The sequence below is a fragment of the Trachypithecus francoisi genome, unplaced genomic scaffold (assembly GCF_009764315.1).
Source record: "Trachypithecus francoisi isolate TF-2019V2 unplaced genomic scaffold, Tfra_2.0 Lachesis_group12, whole genome shotgun sequence".
Taxonomy (NCBI): Eukaryota; Metazoa; Chordata; class Mammalia; order Primates; family Cercopithecidae; genus Trachypithecus; species Trachypithecus francoisi.
In genome coordinates this window covers 3352636-3369184 of record NW_022681457.1, presented here as the reverse complement: position 1 = coordinate 3369184, position 16549 = coordinate 3352636, and the positions used below count along the sequence as shown (strand labels likewise).

Sequence of the window (16549 nt, the reverse complement as noted above, 5' to 3'; positions counted from 1 at the left end):
GGGGAAGGAGGGAGAAGAGGCAGGGAAGGAGGTGGAAGGAGAGAAGGAGGGGAATGAGGGAGAGTAGAAAGAAGGAGGAGGAGAGGAGGAGGGGAGAAAGAGGAGGAAGAGGAGGAGGAGGGGGAGGAGGAGGGGAGAAAAGGAGGAAGAGGGGGAGGAGGAGAGGGAGACAGAGAGGGAGGAGGGGGAGGAGGAGAATGAGGGGAAGGAGGGGAAGAAAGAAGAAAAGGAGGAGAGGGAAGAAGAGAAGGAGGGGAGGAGGAGGAGGGGTAAGGGAAGAAGAAGGAGGAGGAAAGGAGAACGAGAAGGGAGAAAAAGAATGATGAGGAGGAGAAGGTAAAAAAGGGGAGGGGCAAGGAAGAAGTGGGGAGGAGGGAAAGAGAGGAGGGGACGGGGAAGAGAAGTGGGGAGGAGGGAAAGAGAAGAGGGGACAGGGAGGAGAAGTGGGGAGGAAGGAAAGAGAGGAGGGGACAGGGAGGAGAAGTGGGGAGGAGGGAAAAAAAGGAGGGGACAGGGAAGGGAAGTGGTTGTGGTTAGTTCCAGGGGCTATAAAATCCTGGAGATCAGCTGGTCGACCACGAGTGTCTGACAGGAGCATGGCTGGGCACATGGGGCTCCTGCTGGTTTGGGTCTGCCTGTTTCGCGGTGTGGTCGGCGGTGTGGTCGGCGGTCTATTCAACGTTCTAGAAGAAGGTGAGGAGCCAGGTGACCCTGGCTGGGTATGGAGTCCTGCATATCTGCTGCTGTATATAATCAAATCCCAGTTGCCACAGAGGGCAACAGTCCCCCTTGCTTTAGGTACCTTAAGAAAGAAAAAGATCCTCTCCCTTTCAGGTCAGAAACACAATCCATGGGTAAATATTTTTTAAAAAATAAGAAAGTTCAGCGAATAAAAGAACGAAAGACTAAGAATGTAAATTGGAAAATCCTAGTGACATGTTACTTGAAAACCATATGTCTCCTCCCTTTATGCTGGGAGATTTTAAATGTCTCATGCAGAGGTTTTGAAAATGAGACTGATTTTCGTAAAGTCGATTTTATTCCTTTTCCAAAGTCGTGTTGCCTGTAACAAATTATGAAGCGAAAATATAAAAATAAGAAGGGAATTCACTATGGATGCATCTGATACATTTGATAAGGACTAAGCATAGTTTCAAAAACAATTTTTTATGGAATGACCAAGAATAATGATCTTGCATATATTTCTTTTAAGTATTCTTCAGGACATCTTTGCATTAAAAAAAAAAAAAACACTGTGCTTGCTATTTTTTTAAAAAAGAACAGAAAAGAAAAAGATACTCCCAATGTAACTATGACCACTGCTTTCTTATCCAGTAGAATTATTTTGTACTTATTGAAAAATAACACTGTGCCTGGCCACAGGTTTTTTTAATCAGACATCATGTTTGTCAATACATAAAAAGGAATATAGATAAGTGAGAAAAAGCTCATTAAGATGATCCCAAATCTTCTCCACTGTCAATGTCTGGTCTCCTGAATTATGGATGTCATATTTTTCCACATAATACTTGTGCCATTCAGAGCCTTAGAGATGGAGCATTTCTCTTAAGAATGCATCAGAGAATGAAAACTCATGAGCCCCGGGCTTGTTAGCCTGTATGTTAAATGATGTGGTGCTAGTCTTCTTTTGCTCTGCAGAACTGTTGCCTGTTCACTATCTCCCTCTCTCTCCCTTGCAAGTATCTGCCCTGTGGACTTATTGTCTCTCTCTCTCTCTTTTTTTTTTCTTTTTTTTTTTTTGAGATGGAGTCTTGCTCTGTCACCCAGGCTGGAGTGCAGTAGAATGATCTCGGCTCACTGCAACCTCAGCCTCTCAGATTTGAGCAATTCTCCTGCCTCAGCCTCCCGAGTAGTTAGGACTAAAGGCACATTTCACCACGACCAGCTAATTTTTGTATTTTTAGTAGACACCAGGTACCACCATGTTGGCCAGGCTGGTCTCGAACTCCTGACCTCAGGTGATCCACCTACCTCAGCCTCCCAAAGTGCTGGGATTATAGGCAGGAGCCACTGCACCTGGCCTATTGTCTCTTAAGAGTTTCTTTTGAGCAAACTGCAAATTTTTTACACTGGTTTCTTGAGTAGCAAACTGCAAGTTTTTTACACTGATTGTATTCAATACAGACAATAACAACTGGGTCCCCACAGCAATCCAGCTTGCAGATAATAAGATGTCGTCACAAATAATGGGAAGGTGTGAACTTATAGACATCTAGGGCTCAAAGTCTTGCTTGAGGCCATCGGCTAAGCTTGGTTGGAACCCAGAGATGCTGGGGGGACATCTGGACTCCTGAGTTTGCCAGGAGCAGTCAAGTGGGACAGAGGAAGGGAAGGGAGTCTTCAGTTCTTGATGAGTGGGGATGTATGAGAGCTCTCAGCTATGGTTATACCTCATCCTCATCAGGGGAGCATTGCATTTTAGTGTTTTAGAAGCAGTGACAGGCTGGGTATAGTGGCTTATGCCTGTAATCCCAGCACTTTGGGAGGCCGAGGTGGGCAGATCACGAGGTCAGAAGTTCAAGACCACCTGGCCAACATGGCGAAACTCCATCTCTACTAAAAATACAAAACTGAGCTGGGCGTGGTGGCAGGTGCCTGTAATCCCAGCTACACAGGAGGCTGAGGCAGGAGAATCGCTTGAACCCAAGAGACGGAAGTTACAGTGATTCGAGATCATGCCATTGCACTCCAGCCTGGGCAACAAGAGCAAGATTCGGTCTCAAAAACAAACAAACAACAAAAAATAATTTAAAAAAATAATAAAAACAGTGACCTGATAGGTTTGTTAGATGCACAGGATGCAAAGACTAAACAGCATGAGCATCTCCACTCATGAGCATACGATATGCACCCCCATCTCTTCCCACTAGTGCACGATCTAGTGGGAAGGCAGAAGAGGAAACAGACCGTGTGTGTGGCACATGCTGAATCAGCTATATGCCTGCCCTGAAAAAGAGAAAGTGGTTGAACTGGCAAGACTTCACAAAGGACTTGATTGGGTGATCTTGTTCCAGGGCTAAAAATTTGCCATGTCCAAAATGTAATTACTGTTCCAAGTTGATGGGTTGTCTAAGGAATTACATGGGAGTGGGGTCTCTTGCAGGGAGAACTGTCCAGGTATGTAGATCCATGCTTCATGAACCCAAAACTCTGGGGTTTTCACTTTTGCCATTTGGCATTTCAGGCTTTGGTGCGGAGGGACTGCCCGCCAACCATCGTGTGATGTCAACAAAGGTTTGTGTTAAAATGGGAATCTTGCATTGCAAGAGCCATTGTTTTAAAGAGGATAAGGAGGAACCATAGCTAAGAGCTCTCACGCATCCCCGCTCACCAAGAACTAAAGGCTCCTCTCGCCTCCTCCGTCCCACTCTACTCTGCTCCTGGCAAGCTTAGGAGACCAGTTTTCCCTCTAGCATCTCCGGGTTCCAACCAAGCTTAGCCTGTGGCCTCGAGCAAGACTTTGAGCCCTGGATATCTATGAGTTCCCACATCTGAAACAGGAGGATCATGATTCTTGCTGCCTCCCAGGGTTGCTGGAAGATTAAATGGGTTAGCATGCGTGACGCTCAGAACAGAACTGTTATCATTATGTCATTATTACTACTATTACAGTACCAAAAGTACTATTACAGTATTAAAGAGGCAGGATAATGGTTTGGATTTAGTAGTCGATAGTCACAGAGTGAGTTTAACTACTTTAAACATCTTGTACAAGTGGAATCATGCAATATTTATCCTTTTGTGACTGGTTTGGTTCACTTAGCATAATATCCTCCAGGTTCATCCATGTTACCGAAAATGGCAGGATTTTCTCTTTTTAAATTTTTTTTAATTTTTAATTTTATTTTATTGTATTTGTTTTTCGAAACAAGGTCTCACTCTGCCGCCCAGGCTGGAGTGCAGTGGCGTGATCTCAGCTCACTGCAACCTCAGCCTCCCGGGACTGAAGTAGTCTTCCAACTCAGCCTCCCAGTACTGGGACCACAGGAGCACACCATCATGCTCAGCTAATTTTTTTTTTGTAATTTTGGTAGAGATAAGATTTCACCAAGTTGCCCAGGCAGGTCTCAAACTCCTGAGCTCAAGCGATCTGCCCACCTCCTCCTTCCAAAGTGCTGTGAGCCACCACACCCAGCCCTGCCTAAAGGTTCTTTGATCAAGGTTGTTTTGACCTAAGGAAAGGATCAACAGTAAATATATGTTCTGGCCAGGCGTAGGTCAAGACGGGAGGATTGCTTGAGCCCAGGAATTTGAGACCAGCCTGGGAAACATAGTGGGACCCAGTCTCTACAGCAAATTTTGAAAATTAGCCAGTTATGGTAGTACGTGCCTGTAGTTCCAGCTACTTGGGAGGCTGAGGCAAAGAATCACTTGAGCCTGGGAAGTCAAGGTTGCAGTGAGCTATGATAGCGTCACTGTTCTCCAACCTGGGTGACAGAGTGAGATTCTGTCTCAAAAAAAAAAAAAAAAAAAAGTAAGTACATGTAGTACATGTTCTTACACAAAGAACAGTAGATAAAATAGAAATTTTAGGGACATTCTGAGAATGGGGTTAATCAGAAACCAACACGGCGAATTAGCATCCAAGACAGAGGTGCTTTAGCCTCCACAAACTGTATTGTCTAGTGATGCTCAAATTCTTCATCTTCATCCTCACTGTCTGGGATTGCATTGCATAGCGTCCTTCCAAAGTTCATGTTTACCAGAGATCTGTGAACATGACTGTATTTGACATAGGTCTTTGCAGACGTACTTAATGAAGATGCAGTCACAATGGGTAACCTAATCCAATGACTGGTATCTTTTTAAGAAGAGGAAACAGACACACACAGGGAAGACAGCCACGCATAGTCAGAAGCAGATATTAAAGTGATGCTACCACAAGCCACAGAATACCACAGCCTGCCAGCAGACACCAAAAGCAAGGAGAGAGGCACGGAAGAGTTTCTTCCTCTGAGCTCCTAAGAAGGAACCAGCCCTGGCATTTTGGCCTTCTGACCTCCAGATCTATGAGACAATAAATGTCTATTGCTCTAGACCAAATAGTCTATGGTACTTTGTCTAGATTTTTTTTTTTTTTTTTAGATAGGGGCTCACTCTGTCACCCAGGTTGGAGTGCAATGGCACAATCATGGCTCACTGCAGTCTTGACCTCCCAGGCTCAAGTGATCCTCCTGCCTCAGCCTCCCAAGTAGCTGGGACTACAGAGCGCACACCACCATGCCCAGCTAATTTTTGTGTCTTTATTTATTGTAGAGATGGGGTCTTGCTATGTTGCCCGGGCTGGTCTCAAACTCCTGGGTTCAAGCAATCCTCTTGGCTCAGCCTCCAAAAGTGCTGGGATTACAAGCTAAATCATCATGCCCAACCAGTAAATTTCTACAACACAAAACCAAGGAAGAAGCAATCACAGAGGCCACGTGTCTCTCCTGTCTGTGGGATGAGCCTCCCATGGTTTGGTACCTGAGGACCCCAACTCCTTCCCATTCATTGTTACTGTTCTTCATCAGTGCTCTTCCAGGCCTTCTGACATTCTCTAGATTCGAAACTTTTGACTTCCATCTTGTGCTGTATTCCTGGTCTTTGAACATAGACTGGAACAGCAAGTGCAGCCCTTTGGGAAGACTCCTGACCCAGCTCTTGAATCCAAACAAGAATCTTGGCCAAGATAGGATCGTAGGACTACCATGTAGCAGACTACAGCAATTCCCCATGATAGGGAGGCGACTGCAGCTTTTCTTCCCTAGTCTGTTCGACCAGCTTCCCCAGGCTCCCTCCTCTGGGGCTCCATAACTTGGAAGAATAAAGTCTGATAAACTGTATCCTCCTGTGGACAACTGCAAGGATGCCAATACATACTGTTGAAGACGCTAAAATTCACAGCTCATCCTCTGGAAAAGTGGTCAGGTTCAGGGGACTTCATAAGCTCCTGAACACATTTCACAGGCTTTCATTTTATTTACATTCACTTACTCTTTTCCTTTTTTTTTTTTTTAAACAAAGTCTTGCTCTGTCAATCACGCTGGAGTGCAGTGGTGTGATCTCAGCTCACTGCAACCTCCACCTCCCGGGTTCAAGCAATTCTCCTGCCTCAGCCTCCCAAGTAGCTGGGATTACAGGCACACACTACCATGCCCAGATAGTTTTTTGTATTTTTAGTAGAGATGGGGTTTCACCATGTTGGCCAGGCTGGTCTTGAACTACTGACCTCAGGTGATCCGCCCACCTTGGCCTCCCAAAGTACTGGGATTACAGGTGTGAGCCACCAGGCCTGGTCCACTTATTCTTTTTCTAATGTGCTTCCTCTCTTTATATCTCTGAAGAACTTGTAACATTTCTTTCAAGGCAGGTTCTCTGGTAGCAAATTCCCTCAATGTTTGTTTGTCTGAGAATCTTTGTCTTTCTTTCTCCTTCACTTTTGAAGAATAATTTTGCAGGGTACAGAATTCTAGATTGAAGATTTTTTTCCCTCAACACTCTAAATGCTTCATTCTTATCTGCATGGTTTCTGGAGAGAAGTTGGATATAATTCTTATCTTTGCTTCTCTGTAGGTAAGGTATTTTTCCCCCTCTGGCTTCTTTCAAAAGATTTTTCTTTTAAAAATTTTTATTTTAGAAGCAGGGGGTGCATGTGCAGATTTGTTACATGAGTATATTGCATAAATGGTGAGGTTTGGGATTCAATTGAAGCCATCACCCAAATAATGAACGTAGTGCCCAATAGGTAGTTTTCTTTTTTCCTTTTTTTTTTTTTTTTGAGACAGAGCCTCGTATTGCCCAGGCTGGAGTGCAGTGGCGCGATCTTGCCTCACTGCAACCTCTGCCTCCCGGGTTCAAGTGATTCTCCTGCCTCAGCCTCCCAAGTAGCTGGGATTACAGGCGCCCGCCACCACGCCCGGCTAATTTTTGTATTTTTAGTAGAGACGGGATTTCACCATGTTGGCCAGGCTGGTCTTGAACTCCTGACCTCATGATCCGCCCACCTCAGCCTCCCAAAAGTACTGGGATTACAGGTGTGAGCCACTGCGCCCGGCCATCAATAGGTAGTTTTCAAGCCTGGGTCCCCTCCTTACCTCCCCACATCTGTAATCTTCAGTGTCTCTTGTTCCCATCTTTGTGTCCCTGTGCACCCAGTGTTTAGTTCCCACTTATAGGTGAGAACATGTGGTATTTGGTTTTCTGTTTCTGCATTAATTTGCTTAGGATAATGACCTCCAGCTGCATCCATGTTGCTGAAAAAGACATGACTTTGTTCTTTTTTATGGCTGTATAAAACAATTTTGATTTGGGTTTATCTGAAAAAGTGAGACATTTTTATTTCAGATAAGGATATTTTTAAAAGCTTATGTATTATAACAGAATTTAGCTTGAATTATGACCAAAGGTGAGTTATTGAGAATGAAAAGAATTGGGATGCAGGACTTTTCTGACAAAATTGTTATGATTTTTCAGTGCATAGCTTTGTCTTCTTCCATTTTACACTTTCCTCAAAGGATCATAAAGAAAGCCAGTTTTGTATAAGTATTCTAAGACTAATTCTAGGACTATATTAATTTTTAAGGGCCCTTCTTAATCCTTTGAAATTAAATATATATATTTAATTCGGCATATATATATATATATATATATATATATATGTTTTCTTCAAGCCAGGCATGGTGACTCACACCTGTAATCCCAGCACTTTGGGAGGCCAAGACAGGTGGATCACCTGAGGTCAGGAGTTTGGGTCCAGCCTGGCCAACATGGCAAAACCCTGTCTCTACCAAAAATACAAGAATTAGCCAGGCGTGGTGGTGCACACCTGTAGTCCCAGCTACTTGGGAGGCAGAGGCAGGAGACTCAGCTGGTGATTCTAACATGCAACAAAGCTTGTGATCCATCGTGCTGGTCCATTATAACTATTTCTTAAATAATATATGCCTGAGGAAAAACGTTTTAATTTCAAGCCACAATGGCAGCCAGGACAATTTAGCTGAAAAACAAACCTGTGGAAAGAATAAACATGAGCAAATAGCAAAATAATCAGTAATAAATAAAATATACACAACAAATTCGAATTAAAATCATTGCTTTTGCAAAAATCTTTTCAAAAAATAAAAATATTAAGTCATTGCTCTTTTAAGTGTAATCTACAAGTTTGATGAACTAGTTATGAACACAGATTATGTTGAGTTATAATGCTTTAATATGAGAGATATCTGCAAACTACATTACAGTATGTATATGTTCTCTTAACCAAACATGACATTTGTAAATTTACTTGTTGGTAAATTGTGCTTTTCTGTCTTACATCATTTTAATGGTTATTAAGTATCATCTATCATGGGCTATTTGGGAAAAAATCAAATATTTCACTCTGTATTTATTCTACAATTCATTCTGTGTTGTATTTCATCCTAAAGTTATGACTGTTCTTAAAGCCTCAATTAAATGAACTTTGTAACAGTTATTTAATATTTAACTAAACACATGCTGGTTTTGAATCAAATAGCCTTTGCATAAAACCACTTCATCAGGAACCATGCAAAGTAACCAAACAAAAAATTCAAGTTCTAAGGAGGGGGAGGTAAATATTACAGGTTTAATGGCTCATGAAGGAACAATGGTTGAAAAATGCTGCTTTAAGAAAAAAAAAAAAAAGTAAAGCTATCAGGCAATTTCCTTCGTTCCAAGAATATTAGGATATTCAAACTGGGGAGGACTTGACATCCTAATGTTCTCTCTCCATTTTATAGCAGAGTAAACTGAGGGCAGATGGTTGGTAAGTGGTTGAGCCTGTGCCAGGGTTTGGGCTATTACTTCCTACTGAACCAACCTTGCCAGGGAGGATTCGAATTGCATTGCCATATGCTTAACTTTTTAAATTTAATGGAACTTAACATTTCTGAACTTTGTCTCTAAGATGATGGAAACAATGCTTGCTTCACAAAATTGTTCTGATAAGTTAAATAAAATACAGTACGCAGGATAGAGAAGATGCTCAGAGCATTTATTTGCATTTCCTACATACCTCAGAGGTATCATTCTCATTTTTCCCTCCTAGAGGAAGAAGTTTCCATTTTGAAAGTGACAACTCTAAAGACATGAATCTCTAATAGTAGAATTCAGGTATTCAGTGAGAAGTGGTGACAAAAATAAAAATCTATAGTGTTCCATATCAGAAACCTATGATGTCGTTTATTTTATAGGAAATGTGAGAAAAGTAAATAATTTCCTTTGCCTGCTGAATTTTTTGTTTTAAGAATAATTTTAATCATTCCTATCCTTTAATAATATTTGGAAAATACAGTTAAAGCAAAAGAAAAATAAGAAATCACCCACAATCACACTACTAAAAATAAGCTCTATTGAACTTTGATGCCTAACTTTCAAAATAGTATTATTCTTACTAGAATAGAAATTGGTGAAATCTTTTCATTTCTTTTATTTTAAAGTGACATAAATATTTGTTCAAAATTGTGTCTTTCAGATGAATTGTCATCAACTGTGGGTGAGTTGATCAAAAAACTTTTATTAGGGTTTCTTTTAAAAGTTTTGCAATAAAACGTGAAACCATTGAATATTTCCTTTCCTGGTAAGAAATCATATTTTTCATTAAAGATTACTATTTTATGTACTTATATATAAAGTAAATTTCATGTTTAAAATGTTAAGAAAAAAGAAGAGGAGTCCCAGCACTTTGGGAGGCCGAGGCGGGAAGACTATAAGGTCAGGAGATCGAGACCATCCTGGCTAACACGGTGAAACCCCGTCTCTACTAAAAAACTACAAAAAATTAGCTGGGCATGGTGGCAGGCACCTATGGTCCCAGCTACCTGGGAGGCTGAGGCAGGAGAATGGCCTGAACCTGGGAGGCGGAGCTTGCAGTGAGCCGAGATCGCGCCACCCAACTCCAGCCTGGGCGACAGAGTGATACTCAGTCTCAAAAAAAAAAAAAAAGGAAGAAGAAGTGATAAATCATAATTTTACTGTTAATTTTACTTTTGGGTGATTAAACACTTCATTACATGTAACTTCATAACGTGATTTTTAGCAAAAATCAACTATTATGGAAAATAATGAAATAGAAAATGCCTTTTGCTACCTAAAAATGAAGTACAAATTTTTCCATATCTATTTATATGCTCATCTTTATTAATGCCTACTTGATATTATGAAGCCCATTTCATTTTAAAATTCTCTCAGGGATTAATATTTTTAATTAATTCTTATTTTTTAAACTAATACTAATCATGCTGAAATAAACATTCTTAATCTAAGTGTCATTCCAATTAAAACTAAGAAAGCACAGGGGTGTTATGTTAACACTATTTTAGGTTCTAACATAAGTGATATTGTAAAAAGGAAAAAATCTATATAAAATAACAGGCAAAATTATTTTATGATTGTATACTTCAAATCCCTAAGAACATGAATAAAAATTATTAGTTTTAATAAAGTAATATGGCTATGTGGCTGGATACAAGATAAACATACACCAGTCAATAGTTTTTCTCTATACTGGTAAGAACCAACTGGATATTGATGGAAATGGAAAACATTCTGTTTAACATCAGTGACCCCAAAAAAGCACTTTGGAATTAAATCAGTGAGAAATGTGTAGGATTTATATAGAACAAATAAGAAAATCATATTGAAGAGCAAAAAAATACATTTTGGAAAAAAGATATTGCCATGTTCTTGGATGGAAAACATAATACCATAACAATATCACTCTTTCCCAAACTAACATTTTTATTTAATTTTATTTTACATAAGAGCACATTTTAAAGCCTAATAATAGTGAAATAAATGTCAGCTCTAAATTTTATTTTTCAGAAACTATAACTCATTTTCCAGAAGTTGAAGGTAAGTTGATCGAAAACTTTGATTATTAACGTATATTTTCTTTTAATTTCGTAAAAATGGGGGAATGTTTTTCCAGAAAAAAATAATATTTTCTTCTTATACAAAATGTAATATAGGTGCCTTGTAAACAGATAAGGAAGACAGAGGTATAGAAGTCACTCTGATCTTTCATCAGCACTAAATGTGTCTACTCTTTAATTTCTGCCAATCCAACAAGAAATAACAGATTTTAAAATTTATATAGAAAAAACATCCAATAATAATTAGAAATATTATGAACAAAGTGCTGGAGTAGAGAAATATTTCGTCTCATCAGATATTTAGACATACTAAAATATTGTAATATAAACAACATGGAATTAGCCTAGAAAGATAGAAGGAAGAGGAGGAGGAGGAGGTAGAGGAGGAGGGAGGAAGGAAGAAGAAGAGGAAGAAGGAGGAGGAGGAGGAGGAAGAGGAGAGAAGAAAGGAAGAAATATTTTGTGATACTTGCTGTCTCCAGAGTCTGCTCATTTTACCACCATGCTTCCTTACCTCTCTAGTAATTTTTTTTTTTTTTTTGAGACGGAGTCTCGCTCTGTCGCCCAGGCTGGAGTGCAGTGGCCGGATCTCAGCTCACTGCAAGCTCCGCCTCCCGGGTTTACGCCATTCTCTCGCCTCAGCCTCCCGAGTAGCTGGGACTACAGGCGCCCGCCATCTCGCCCGGCTAATTTTTTGTATTTTTTTAGTAGAGACGGGGTTTCACCGTGTTAGCCAGGATGGTCTCGATCTCCTGACCTCGTGATCCGCCCGTCTCGGCCTCCCAAAGTGCTGGGATTACAGGCGTGAGCCACCGCGCCCCGCCTTTTTTTTTTTTTTTTTTGAGGCGGAGTCTCGCTCTGTCGCCCGGACTGGAGTGCAGTGGCCGGATCTCAGCTCACTGCAAGCTCCGCCTCCCGGGTTCACGCCATTCTCCTGCCTCAGCCTCCCGAGGAGCTGGGACTACAGGCGCCCGCCACCTCGCCCGGCTAGTTTTTTTACTTTTTTTTTAGTAGAGACGGGGTTTCACCGTGTTAGCCAGGATGGTCTCCATCTCCTGACCTCGTGATCCGCCCGTCTCGGCCTCCCAAAGTGCTGGGATTACAGGCTTGAGCCACCGTGCCCGGCCCTCTCTAGTAATTTTAAGAAACTTTAGAGAAAATATAGAATGGATCCCAGGATATAGTAGAATAATCCATGGTTTTAAGCATGACCATTTAAATGTACAGGTGGTTTATTTCATCATCAATCTGTCATTACTAAATGTGTTTGAAAGAAAATAAAGTTGCATTGCCCTTTTGCATCATATACAAAACTAAATTCTAGCTTAATCAAATTGTAAATGTAAAAGGAACAAAATTGTTTAAGAAGAAAATGGAAAATATATGTGTGGCCTAAGGACCAGCAGATCTTTTAAAGCAAGGCAGAAATCATCTGTAATACAGGTAAATATTTTTAAAGTGTGTAAATGCTTCATGCTAATGAAAATTCAGGTAAAGGAGGACAATTGGTGGGAAAGACTCATTGCCATTTTCTTTGACAAAGCAATATTCATCAGTGTTAAAATTGTATATACACTTTGTCCTTGTAACCTTGCTTTGGGGATTCTATAGAAACAATTGCTTCAATACATAAGGATTTAAATACATGAAATGTTTACTGCAGCTGTATTTACAGTGGGAAAAATCTGAATGTGGAAATACTGAATAAATTGTGGTGAATCCATATCACAGAACATGAATCAGCATTAGAAAGAAGTTAAGGCCTGACTCAGTGGCTCATGCCTGTAATCCCAACATTTTTGGAAGCTGAGGCAGGAGGATGCTTGAGCTCAGGAGTTTGAGGCCACCCTGGCCAACATAGTGAGATCTCATCTCTACAAAAAATTTAAAGATTAGCTGGGCATGGTAGCATACACCTACTCTGGAGGCTGAGGTGGGAGGATCGCTTGAGCTCAGGAGAATGAGGCTGCAGTGAGCCATGAAGAAGTTCGAGTGACACAATCACTTTAAGAAGATTTCTGTGATGTGTTAAGTTGGAAACTCAATTATAAAATATGATTAATTTTGAAGGGTGGCAAAAAATCATGCATGTGTGCCTGTGTGTATGCACATATAACTGTGTGTATCCTGTATTAACCATACAGCATATATATAAAACAATATAACATATATAAGCATATATGTATAACCATACAACATATATATACCCAGGTGACACACATACACACATGTATAGTTGTATGGGAGAAGGAGAGAAAGAGAGATGATGGAAGGAGGTGAAAATAAGAGATCCAGGGGTAGGGGGGAAGAATTGTTTGGTAGATAAATGCCCACATTTATGTATTTTGAAGGGTGGCAAAAAATCATGCATGTGTGCCTGTGTGTATGCACATATAACTATATATATCCTGTATTAACCATACAGCATATATATAAAACAATATAACATATATAAGCATATATGTATAACCATACAACATATATATACCCAGATGACACACATACACACATGTATAGTTGTATGGGAGAAGGAGAGAAAGAGAGATGATGGAAGGAGGTGAAAATAAGAGATCCAGGGGCAGGGGGAAGAATTATTTGGTAGATAAATGCCCACATTTACGTTTCCACGCTTATGAGAGATTTCTGAAACTGGAGCAAATGCTAAGCAAAATTTTGAGACTGTTCATACCCTGGGAAAAAAGTAGGGCAAGGGCAGGAATATAAAACAGAAGACCTTTGTCATTAGAGAGCCAAAGCTCTGCTACTGAGTGGCACAATAACATTTACTACAGTCACAGCCGATGACTCTGATTTCAAAGGGCAACAGCCCCTGGGAAGACAGTCACTTGATAATCTCTCTCTCAACACACCCGGAAACAGAGGAAGAATTTTGTTTTCTCTAGATGGGGAGTGTGTTTTTCCATTCCACTATAAAAATGGAACCTACTATGACTGCATCAAGTCCAAGTCAAGACACAAGTGGTGCTCGTTAAATGAGACTTACGAAGGATACTGGAAGTATTGCTCTGCCGAAGGTGAGTGTCCTGCCTCTGAATACCTCAGAGCAGTAATCTCGGTCTCTGAGGCTGGGATCTGAGGAGAAGCACAAGAGGGTTCTGAAAATACAATCCATAGCCAGTATTTTGTGATACTTGCTGTCTCCAGAGTCTGTTCATTTTACCACCATGCTTCCTTACCTCTCTAGGAATTTCAAGAAACTTTAGAGAAAATATAGAATGGATCCCAGGATATAGTAGAATAATCCATGGTTTTAAGCATGACCATTTAAATGTACAGGTGGTTTATTTCATCATCAATCTGTCATTACTAAATGTGTTTGAAAGAAAATAAAGTTGCATTGCCCTTTTGCATCATATACAAAACTAAATTCTAGCTTAATCATATTGTAAATGTAAAAGGAACAAAATTGTTTAATTTAAGAAGAAAATGGAAAATATATGTGTGGCCTAAGGACCAGCAGATCTTTTAAAGCAAGGCAGAAATCATCTGTAATACAGGTAAACATTTTTAAAGTGTGTAAATGCTTCATGCTGATGAAAATTCAGGTAAAGGAGGACAATTGGTGAGAAAGATTAATTGCCATTTTCTTTGACAAAGCAATATTCATCAATGTTAAAATTGTATATACACTTTGTCCTTGTAACCTTGCTTTGGGGATTCTATAGAAATAAATGCTTCAATACATAAGGATTTAAATACGTGAAATGTTTACTGCGGCTGTATTTACGATATAGAAATCACATTGCACCAAAGAGATGAGCATTTCAACCACATTCTTTTGAAAAGAATCTTTTTAGTAGAACATCAAAGTAGGCCGGGCGCGGTGGCTCAAGCCTGTAATCCCAGCACTTTGGGAGGCCGAGACGGGCGGATCACGAGGTCAGGAGATCGAGGCCATCCTGGCTAACAAGGTGAAACCCCGTCTCTACTAAAAAATACAAAAAACTAGCCGGGCGAGGTGGCGGGCGCCTGTAGTCCCAGCTACTCGGGAGGCTGAGGCAGGAGAATGGCATAAACCCGGGAGGCGGAGCTTGCAGTGAGCGGAGATCCGGCCACTGCACTCCAGCCTGGGCGACAGAGCGAGACTCCGTCTCAAAAAAAAAAAAAAAAAAAGAACATCAAAGTAATATGGGATCTGAATTCCCCACCAATATTGTTCCCATGTGCGTTTGGTGAAATAGGGCAGAGCAGATGATACTGAATAGGAAGCAAAAGTGTGTATTTGCATGTGTGTGTGCACATGTGTGCATACATGTATGTGTGAGTGTGCATGTGTATGTGTGTACATTTGTTCACGGGCATGCACACACGTGTGCATATGTGTGCATGTGTGTGCACGTGTGTGCATGTGTGTGCATGGTGTGGTGGAGGGGGTGCAAGTTAGAAAGGTTTCTTACTCAGACTGCTTCTTCCTCTTTCTCTTCTGCAGATTTTGCAAGCTGTGTGTTTCCCTTCTGGTACAGACGCTTGATCTACTGGGATTGTACTGACCATGGGGAGGCATTTGGGAAAAAATGGTGTTCACTGACCAAGAATTTTAATAAGGACCGAATTTGGAAATACTGTGAATGATGGCGAGATTTACCAGGGCAGGGGGATGAAGACGTTTAATCGTTCTCCTTGGAAGGAACCTATAGTTTTTGTTGGCAGAGGAGAACCCTTTCCCATTAGAGGGGGGTTTATTTTATTTTATTTTTTTTTTTTCTGGGATGTGAGTTGAAGGTGATCCAACTAAATAACTAGAGGTTTTTGATTAAGGATTATGGGGTTTTAATATGGAAATATGTAGTTTAGCCTCAGCATTTTAATTGCTAACTGTGTGAAATTAGTCCCTTTAAAAAATTAAGTCTATGGGGTAGGCGTGGTGGCTCATGCCTATAATCCCAGCTCTTTGGGAGGCTGAAAAGGAAGGACTGCTTGAGGCCAGGAGTTCAAGACCAACCTGGACCAGTATAGCAAGACCCCATTTCTACAAAAAATAATTTTTTTTAATTAACTAAGCATGGTGGCACACACTTGTAGTCTCAGCTACTCAGGAAGCTGAGGCAGGAGGATCACCTGAGTTCAACATTTGCAGTGAGCTGTGATGAAAGGGAGACCCACCTCTAAAATAAAATAAATGAAGTAAAGTAAGCATATGGACTTTGGGTGACAGTGATGTGTCAATGTAGATTCATCAGTTGTAACAAATGTTCCAGTCTGGTGGAGGATATTGACAACACGGAGGCTATGTGTACATGGGAAATTTTTGTACCTACTACTCAATTTTTCTGTGACTTAAAACTGCTTTAAAAACTAACATGTATTAAAAATGCATGACCTGAATAAAGAATATTTTTAAAACAGAAAAAAAAAGTGATAACTGAGGTGATACCTGAGGTAGGAATACAGGTGTGGAGGGAAAGTATCAGAATGAGGTTTAAAAAAGGTCAGATATGAACCACACGAACAAGGGCAACAAAACTGGGTGCATTGTATAAAGTGAGGGAAGGCCACTGGGGCTGGTCCATGGTGAGTGCCCTGGGAGACAGGCAGTGGGCATGCCAGCACTTGAGAGTTGGCTAAGTCCAAAGAGAAGCCACAGAGCCTCGTTCAGTAAGCAGAATCTGGATAGAATCCAATTTGATTATGGAAGC

At 40.8% G+C, this 16549-nt stretch overlaps 1 protein-coding gene across 1 annotated transcript; it reads left to right on the top strand.

The window, feature by feature from the left end:
- The first annotated feature begins 596 nt into the window (after positions 1 to 596).
- Positions 597 to 15792, top strand: BSPH1 (binder of sperm protein homolog 1). Its single transcript, XM_033223587.1, has 5 exons — positions 597 to 693; positions 9494 to 9514; positions 10843 to 10872; positions 13796 to 13927; positions 15343 to 15792. The coding sequence occupies exons 1-5, from the start codon at positions 597 to 599 to the stop codon at positions 15483 to 15485; spliced, it is 423 nt and encodes a 140-aa protein (XP_033079478.1). The 3' UTR covers positions 15486 to 15792.
- The last annotated feature ends 757 nt before the right edge of the window (positions 15793 to 16549 follow it).

Bases quoted from the DNA above. Each gene is read 5' to 3' on its own strand.
- BSPH1 (XM_033223587.1), top strand. From the start codon at position 597: ATGGCTGGGCACATGGGGCTCCTGCTGGTTTGGGTCTGCCTGTTTCGC. The intron at 694-9,493 runs GTGAGGAGCCAG...TGTGTCTTTCAG, and splicing joins ATTCAACGTTCTAGAAGAAG to ATGAATTGTCATCAACTGTG. The intron at 13,928-15,342 runs GTGAGTGTCCTG...TCTCTTCTGCAG, and splicing joins GAAGTATTGCTCTGCCGAAG to ATTTTGCAAGCTGTGTGTTT.